The following is a 10,119-nucleotide window of genomic DNA, read 5'->3' on the forward strand; positions in this document are numbered from 1 at the left end:
GAGATAAGCGACCGACAGGTAGCATACACAAACTTTAGAAGACAATGGTAGCCAATCAGAAGGGAATATGGGAAATGGGACAGATCCATGTTGATGACAAGACTTTAGAGATACTGTGTACCGCTCTGCGTGATTTTAGGGGAAAATCTGTAGGAGCAGTGTCCAACAATGTGTCTTGCAAGAATCGGCCTGGGAAATGAGGGTTGGAGGTTGTGGTTTGGCAGCCAAGGAGTGTGTGTGCAAAGTTTGGCATGGATAGGGTCAACGGCAACAGAGATATGAGGAGGGGGAAAAGTGTGACGTGACATGGTGTGACAGAGTGACAGACAGACTGACTGACTGACAGCAGGTGGAGGTTTTGATAGTAACTGCGACCTCACGGTCACAACAACATTAGTTATTTGTCCATATCTATAATATGTTATCACTCCACCATATTAGACATATAACTTAGTACAAGTAGTCTCACAGTAGCCAGACGATATGAACGATTATCACATAACATCTGGGTTGAAAAGATGTGGTTAAGGCAAACAAGGCGTGACATGAATGGACTAAACCACACGGACCTCCTCGGACCGACCGCGGAATGCAGTTTACAGCCCAGTCAATCAAAAAGCCGGACGTGCCGCTAACATGATGGATTGTGTGATACTACAGAATAGTCTGTTGAAAGCCGCACTGGGCAACAACATCGTCTCTGTCCGGGAACGGGTACACATTATTGTGTATCATTATTTTATGCTTTAACTATTGAAAAATAGCAGATATACGAGCTCACAGCGTGGCACCGATTGCCGTGCAGCGAGCCTGTAGATCTGCTATTTTTGAAAAATCGTGGAAATTAGAATTTTGACCCGATTCTATAAGTGTCTTTTGAATCCTTCTAAGATTTTTTGAAAAACCTACGTTTCTATGTCAGCAATCTGGCTATAGCCATCGTCAGAGAAAGGGTCCTTTTCACTTAACTGGAGCTCAGTTAGTCTGTTCTTGAGAGACTACTATGTCAGTGGTTCTCAAACCTTTTCATGTGAAGGACCCCCAAAATGATATTTATTTGGCCACGGACCCCCATCTCAAAATATCTAGTTCCAGGGACCACCCAGAAGCAAAATTTGAGTTACAAACGTTCGCTTTGAAAATACATATATTCAAAGATTTGCACAAATTTCCACGACTTTTTCCAAAATAGCAGATCTACAAGCTCGCAGCGCGGCACTCAGTGCCGCTCTGTGAGCTTGTATATCTGCTATTTTTCACTGGATAAAGCATTCAATAATTCTAGGCCTAAATGGGTTAAACTGTCCAAAACTTAACTTTTCAGGATTCAAACGACAGCAAGAGTAGCAGATCGACCAGCACGAAGAGCTTGCGGAATCTGCAACTTTTTATGCTTTTTTTATCATGCTGTATAGGGATGGGTCGATAATCGTTATTATCATTTATCGTGGAAAAAAAGCCCACTCACAATAATCGTATCGTGGAGATTTAAATGTATCGTGAAATGCACTGTGATCAATTCAACTTTTATTTGCCGAGCTGCATATCCGGTACCACTTAAACCCTCTATAATTGGTCAAACGGACCCGGGAAATAATGTTCATGATACAGTCTTTTTTCCACCCTCTACCAAACTCTTTGCCAAAAATAGCCGATCTACAAGCTCACAAAGATCGGCTAAATTTTGGCAAATATTCCGCCCCAGGATAATGGATGTTGGATATATTTTGGTTAACGCGATAAAATTGTGAATCGCTATTTCTTTGGTCACAAACATGACATTTTTTTGAAAAATACAATATCACAATATTTTCCCAAGCTGTATGACGATACACGATTTTATCACGATTCTTTTTTCAAGTTGGTTTTTAATGGATATTTTTCAAGTTACTTGACAAAAACTAGACTCTCTGGGTTACTTTTGGGAGGTCTAAATTGAACTTTACAAGTATGTAACTCTGACAGTATATATGTATACTGTCAGACAGTATACAATTGAATTACGGGTCCATTTGGTATATGTATGTATATATACATATACCAAATGGACCCGTAATTCAATTGTATACTGTCAGAGTTAAGTGGAGACCTTGACATTTTACATTTTGAGAACTACTGATTTAGACCAAAATGCAGGTTTAAATTGAATTCTGCAATGAATCTCTGTATTAACAATTAAACAGGATTTTTTACAAGGCTCCCTCAATTGTATCACTATATACGATACCTCTGAAAAGGCATCGTGAAGACATTGTATCGTCTCAACGATAATTATCACCATATCACCCACCCCTATCCCTAACGCTGTATTATGATCAAGTAGGGAGTTCATTTACGAAAAGAAGTTAAAACATAAGAGATAAGAGTTTTTTGCCAAGATAGGTTGGGACGTCCCAGCAATCCATGGGAGTCCCAGAGCGGTGTAGTCTCGCATATGAGATGAGCAGACATACAGACATGTCAGAGGAGATTCCAGGTATTGGCTGGAACAGTATACAGTAGGTTCTCAACATGGGGTTCAGGGAGGGACCCCCAGGGGTCCTTGAGGGGGTTCCAGGGGGTCCCCATCTAAATGAGCCTATAAATCAGATGAATCACGTTAGCTCTATATATCTCGTAAATCTGCTATTTTTTGGAAAAAATGCATATTAATTTGGGGGTCAATTTCATGTCAAGGAGGTTTGAGAACCACTGAGGGCTGGGCTAGAACAGTCAACTTCTGGGAACTCAGATTAATGACTAACCTACAAGCAATGCTTTGAAAACACATCACAGTGCCAGTATGAAGGACTGCCCTAAAGTCGTTGCATTTGGTTCTGCAATACAGTTGCTGTTGTTTTTCTCTAAAATTCTGAGTCGTTTCCACCCAGTTTTAGTTTTAGCCTGCATTGAACACTTAACAGCTGTGAGTGACACCCACAGCCACAACACTGGAGGGAGTGACCATGATCCACTACCACCCAAATTTAGAACAAACATGGGAATATTCTCATTCTACAACTCTGCAACCAAAATGTGGAATGTCCCGAGTCCTGACACACCATCCATTAAAGCAGGGGTCTTCAACAGGGGGTCCGGGACCCCTAGGGGGTCCTCAGAGTTACTACAGGGGGTCCTCCAAATCGTTGTGCGATAGAAACTTGTTTTTTCTCCCCTTTTTTATATTAACCACTTGAACCCTAGTGTCCATGTTCTGAGAACTTTAGCCAAAAATAGCAGATCTACAAGTTCACAACGCCTCGCGCTGCGAGGCGTTGTGAGGTTGTAGATCGGCTATTTTTGGCAAAGAGCTTTGGAGGGGGAAAAGAGCAGACTAAGTACAGTGAAAGGTCAGGTTTATTAAGTATTGACAGTTCAAGTGGTTAAATATCTGAAAACCCACATGAACATGAATCCAAAATATACTGATATTTGTGCTGTCAAACAATGAAACTATATGGAATCTAAAAGGTTGCGGGGGTGCTTCATCTCTCTCTCTCAGCCAAGGGGTCCTTGGCCTGAAAACGTTGAAGACCCCTGCCTTAAAGGATGTGTATCAGTGGTTTCTTTCAAAGATTGTCCAGAAGAAAGGGGAAAAAAAACCATCATGAGACCACAAGATGAGGTAAACATAAATTCCCATCGATATGGGTTTGCTGCTCTGAACTCATGCACTGATGTCACTGTGATGACAAATCCGTGTCATCTCTGAAGTGTAGCTCTGAAGTATATCTCTGAAGGTCACGCCTGACACTGTGGTTCCCTTGACACATCACTGTGACATCACAGGTGACATCACCTATTTAAAAGTCCATATATGGGTATTCCCCAGAATCCCTTTTATGCCCATATATGAAGATCCCTTATGTCATCGATACACATAACTGGCCAGATGGCCAAGACATGGCCCATATCTTTGTGGCTGGTTCAGATAGGGATCTCCATGTATGGGCATAAAAGGGATTTGTGATGTCATGGGAACCACTCTAACAGAATCCCTTTTATGCCCATACATGGAGATCCCTGATGTTATCAATATCAAGCCCATATCTAACTTCACATGGGAATGCCATATCTGTGTGGCTGATTGTTAGGATAAATTATGATACATAATTATGTTATTGGTGTATGAGTCTCATATGACCATATAAAGGCATAATATGAACTGAACGTACAGTATATAAGAGACCACATTTTGGTCGCATACTGTAGGTTCAGGCAAACTGATTACAGGTCATAGTAACTTTGGTTGCCCTGGCTACGAAATCATGATATACTGTATGTCTGTGGAAAATTACCAACACTACGTGTCCCTTTCTTACTGTCTTCCTTGTTTTGATTTGGGAACAAATGAATGAGTTCCACGCTTCTTACTGTCATAAACTGTATGTCTTTATATACTGAATGTAACTTCCATTTTGGGAGAGAGAATGCTCGACCTACCGTTAGGGTGGGGAGAGATTTAGAACTGTCTGTCTACCTTGTCTGTCTCTCCTCAATACAGCAATCTAAGATACGTCCTTTGGTCTCTGTGTTTTATTTTCACTATGGATTTAGAGATCCATATTTATCTTTAATTAATTTATCTAATACTGATTCATACAGTGATCTCCATGTATGGGCATAAAAGGGATGTACCATATACAGTACATGGATCCCCATATATAGGTACCAGGGGTCTCCATATATGGGTAACTGGTCCGATATACATCACTGGCCAGATGGCCAAGAATTGGCACAACCTCAAGGCCACATGTCGCCCTGAGGCGTCTTACTAGTATACTGTACACCATCTCCTTTAAATACTGTATTTCACAAATCAGGCATGCATTTTTATTTATTTATTGTTTTTTTAATGGAAGACAACCTAAAAATTATGTGAGGCAGGTTATCTATCTACAACTGTGGCCGGTATAGCTTCATCAATCACACAGTTAACTCTACATTGAAGCAGTTATGTGTTGACGGGGATAGTTGCCGTACAATCAGAAACAGGTTTACCCCCCAGGGACGCAGGATCTGTGAAAACAAGATGATGAAGTCGCCACCCAATTCAGCAAACACCAATATAACTTTGTCGTATGAGACATTGTGGCAAATCAGCAAATCTACGAAGAAAAGCTTGCGACAACAAAAAGCTCACAACAACCCGTCTCACACAGCGTCCTTTTTTTGTTTGTTTTTGGAGATGGACAGTTTAGACAGCTTTATAAACCCATAATTACATGCCCCGAAATATTACACAGACGCGTGGTTGAAAGTGGTAGTAAAAAACAACAACAAGAAGGAAATCTCTTTTTCAGGCAGTGTCACCAGAGCTCAGATCACACTGCCTGCCAGGCACATGCACACATAGACATCAAATGGGGGCTTGAGCCCCTGCCCATTTAGCCGTCTGTAAAAAGTGTCCTCTCCAGACCAACAATGCAGGGTTTACTACGGTGAAGGAAATGCAACTGCCCTCTTTCCATGCCATACCTGAAGGAAGCATTCAAGGGAACTAACTACCTTGTCCAAACTCTCCTGTACAAACTTGAATACAGCATCTTATGTTGAAAGAACTGCCCTCTGTGTAGAAATCAAGCATCAAAAATAGCCGACCTCCAAGCTCACAACGCGACGCAGTGCGACGCGCTGTGAGATTGTAGGTCTGCTATTTTCGATATTTCTACCAAAAAGGTATTTTAGAAATTTCAGCCCCTGCCTTTTCTCTCTCTCTCTCTGCACGTCCCTGTTGCCTGCCTGCCACCCACTTCCTCCTCCTCTCTTCATTGGTCCACATTCCCAGCAGTGTAAAGTAACTGAGTACATGTACTTTACTCTACTGCACTGTGCTTAAGTACCATTTTGAGGTACTTTTACTTTACTAAAGTATATTGTTGTTGTCGGGTGGAAACCTTGTATATCCAAAATGAACTAAACTAGTGAAAACAGCCGATCTACAAGCACACAACGCCTCGCAACGCAAGGCGTTGTGTTCTTGTAGATCTGCTGTTTTCACTACTTTTGTGCGACAGCCTTGTATGAAGAAGCAGGGCTTTGCTTTACGAAAAACATACAAATTTGAAACTTGGAGATACAAGGTTTCTGCCCGACAGTGACAATATCCAATTTTCAGTACTTTACTACTACTACTATTCCACTACAACTCAGAGAGAAATATTGTACTTTTACTCCACTGCAATTATTTGAAAACTTTAGTCACTATAGAGCATCGCAGCGGAAGTGGATTCCTGGGGTCACTTAATATTCCCCATTCATTTTCGCCATAGACTTTTACAAAAATATTTATAACAATTATGTTAAGCCTCGAACCAAGCCATCCAGGATGGAGGTGAATCATGACCATATAACCCTTTTTTCTATGAATAGAACATTTTGAAAATCACTAAACAAAGGGTAGTTATTAAATGTAGTATATCAAATAATGTAATATTAAAATATGTTTTCACATAGGATCAAAGGTTATATGATCATGATTCACCTCCATCCTGGATGGCTTGGTTCGAGGCTTAACATAATTGTTATAAATATATTTGTAAAAGTCTATGGCAAAAATGAATGGGGAATATTAAGTGACCCCAGGAATCCACTTCCGCTGCGATGCTCTATAGTTACTTTGTAGATTTTGATTGTTAATATTATCATTACAAAACATACATTAACCACTTCAACCCTTTACATTTCGGCCATTTGAAAATAACTGATATAGGCCTACAGTTCAAGCTCACAATGCTTGTGAGCCTTTAGATCTGCAATGGCACATTCTGCATAATGAGTACTTTCTAATTTTGATACCAATACTTGTGTACGTTTTGTACTTTTAGGTAATCAAGTGCATTTTGAATTCCTGACTTTTACTTGTAACAGTGTTGTTTCTACATTGCAGTATTGGCACTACTTTTACTCAAGAAAAACATTTGAGTACTTTATTTCCACCTCTGCACATTCCTGTGATATCCACTGGGGTCATTTGACGTCACGTTAGGTCACCAAACACACCTGAGGAGGCACAGGTCGCACATAGACATCAAAGGGGGCTTGAGCCCCTGCCCCTTTACCCGTCTGTAACTGCCCTCTTGCCATGCCATACCTGAAGGCAGCATTCAAGAGAATAGACCCTATTCACGGCCCGCCCACGCACGCGCACTCAGCAAATTTCTCAGCAACTTCCTGGTGCTGACGTCAGCTTTGAAGGGTAAACTAACACAGAAATTGCTGGACTTAAAGCCAACAAATCATTATTTCGAACGGTAAAGTAAATTATAACACTTTGTGCCTTTTACTATCTTGTGTTCTTGATCATGCTAGCCGTATTTTATACTTTAATATTCGGAAATTGCATAAATTTGCGATTTCTGTGTTAACTTTATGGGCTTTTAGTAGGGTTTCCCCTTTAACTGTGATGTCAGCACCAGGAAGTTGCATAACGTGAATTTGGTCAATTGCCTTGTCCAAACTCTCCTGAACTTGAACGTAGCATCCTATGTTGAAAGAATTGCCCTCTAGAAATCCATTCCGCACGCCTCCAGTATTCACTTGCTTATGCTTCGTTTAGTGTGGTATAAGTATATAAGTATAAGTACCAAAAATAGCTCACAACGTATCGCAGCACGACACATTGTGAGCTTGGAGGTCTGCTATTTTGCAATATGTTCACTAAAGGCCATTTTAGAAATGTCAGCCCCTGCCTCTAACATTCTCTGCACGTCCCTGCACCTGAGTATCACAGGTATCATACACGCGATCTCTCTCACACACACACACAAACCCACACACACACACTGTCTCCTCTTCAACAACATGGCTATCCACTTTGAGTTCATCATCTCTCAGTCATCCCCCAATGATTCCTGTTCCAAATAAACACAAGTTTTGTTTGGTTCCAAATAAATAAAAAAGCAGGAGAAGTCAAACTTCACCACCTTTTGGCAGGAGAGGACACACTTTTCTTCTTCTGAAACCTTCAGCCGTCAAACTTTTTTGGAACATGAAACATGTTTTCTACTGTATGGTAGAGAGGCGAGGGAGAGCCTCAGGGGTTGTGTAACACGCACTCACGCACACACGCACACGCACACACACACACACACACACACGCACACGCACACACACACACACACACACACACACACACACACACACACACACACACACACACACACACACACACACACTCACTCACTCAAACAAGACTTTCTTTGAGCAATTTATACCAATACTGACTGTAGACTTGGCTGAAAGCGCAATAAAGCGCTTTCTCTTAGACACAAGTCCACATATGTAGTAAAGGAAGACAGATTGTAAACATATGGGGAGAGAAAAAAAAGCCTGCCAGCTTAATGGAACACACATTTTCCCCTACATCTTCCAGTTAAAGAGAACTTGAACTTGGACTTAGAAAAAAGAAAGGGAAAAAAAGATCTATAGGCTATTTCTGTGGCTTGTTCTCACCCACTTTCACCTAGATATGCATCAACCACTTAAACCCTATAGAGAGGACTCCTTTTTTCCCTCTACACCAATAATTATCTTCCAAAAATAGCCAATCTACAAGCTCACATACAACACAGTGTGTAAGCTTAATGTAGATCTGTCTTGTTCTCCTCAGAAGTATGTGATCATGATTCCATGATTTACATATGCCATTATAGCCTAAATGTCAAGACTAAAAAGATTCATGCCATGCTCTTTCACAGCAACAAACAACAGTTGTTTTGTTATTTTGTTGACAGGTATTATCGCACTGAACATAACTTGTAGCCCATTGTTCAAAGTACAGGATTCAACCAATTAGTCATTATTATCCCGTATGCATAATGCATTTAATTAAAAGTTGTATTTTATAATCGTCTCATGAGTGGCTACAAACTATATTGCTTGCATGACACATCGAAGAGGACACTGTATCAAAGCGACTCACAAAGTTACATGTATTCGTGTTTTGTTTTAGAATGAAAACTTACATGATTTCAGTGGAGTGGCAGCTGGTCCTCCTCAACAATCATTCTCCTCTTCGGCCACACAGTCCCTGCCTGGAAACTTTGTTGAAGAACTTCTTAACACTAGGCGTTCAACTTTATTCGCTCTCGAATTTATTCGTTCAAAAATGTTTTAAGAAAGTTCCCAACTAGTCACACACACACACGCAGCTCCCGATCTGACGTCTGTCTGTCACACACAAAAAAAGTTTTTTTAAAACAGGAGGAGTTGAACAAAAACAAAAAAACGAGCGCAATTAAATCCTCTTGGAAGAAAAGAGTAACTATAAGCGAGCAGAAAGTGGTTTAAAGTTGCGTCGGGTCTTAATGAACCTGTTGATGGGTGTTACTGTACACTGCGGAGGCTCTGTGGTGATGATGATGATGCTTCAGAGGCAGCGGACCGTTTCGCTGTTCCTTAGATAAATGTCAAGTAAGAAACCGTGACAGAGACGGCGTCCGGTCGCAGACTTCAAAATAAAACAGCCAGGAATCCTTGAAAAATAAAATTATGAAATATATACATTTAAAAAAAGTTTGAGAACCAAACATTTGCACAAATGTTAATGATTTAAAAAATAAATAGCAGATTTACAAGCTTGTAGTGTGGCACTCGGTGCTGTGCTATGAGCTTGTAGATCTGCTATTTTGGAATTAGCTAAAGTATAAAAAAAATCTCCATCTATTTTGTTTTAACCATCACATAATGTATGTAGCATATTATTTCAAAGTTAACGCCATATTATATTGAACACGTACAACAAGTTTGTTTTAAGAAATCATATTTCTAGCCGCATATGGACCTGTGCAGGTCCATAGGGTTATATTTTGTGTGTGAAAACAAAAATGCTACATAACATTAACCCATGTGGTTGCACCCCACGCTTAATTTAGTTTAATTGTGTCTGTTTGAGTGAGCTATATTAATTCAAGCTGTGCAGCCTGCCAAGTTATTTCTGATGAGGGTAAAGGAGCTTTTGTTTTGAAAGTCCTATGTTTCCAGCTCTGGTCTTTCAGTGGTTAATGTGTTGCCTCATGACGCAGCTTAGCTGCAGTGTGTGTCTCCCCCGCCCCACCCAGTCCAACCCTACAAGTTCAAGTTCAAAATGACACACTAGAATCCAAACAGCTCTAAATAGATTAAAATAGAATGAAATTA

At 40.5% G+C, this 10,119-nt stretch overlaps 1 protein-coding gene across 3 annotated transcripts in view; it reads right to left on the reverse strand.

Annotated features, from left to right (window-relative positions):
- The window catches only part of adgrg6 (adhesion G protein-coupled receptor G6), a 196,172-nt gene extending 186,868 nt beyond the window's left edge, over positions 1–9,304 (reverse strand). For all 3 annotated transcript variants that reach the window (XM_080744043.1, XM_080744042.1, XM_080744044.1), the window contains exon 1: positions 8,946–9,304. In XM_080744043.1, the coding sequence (XP_080600169.1) occupies positions 8,946–8,947 (2 nt within the window). In that variant the 5' untranslated portion in view covers positions 8,948–9,304. The remainder of the gene's footprint in view (positions 1–8,945) is intronic.
- Between the last annotated feature and the right edge of the window lie 815 nt (positions 9,305–10,119).

Source organism: Nannobrachium achirus (genome assembly GCF_963921795.1).
Source record: "Nannobrachium achirus genome assembly, chromosome: 16".
NCBI lineage: Eukaryota > Metazoa > Chordata > Actinopteri > Myctophiformes > Myctophidae > Nannobrachium > Nannobrachium achirus.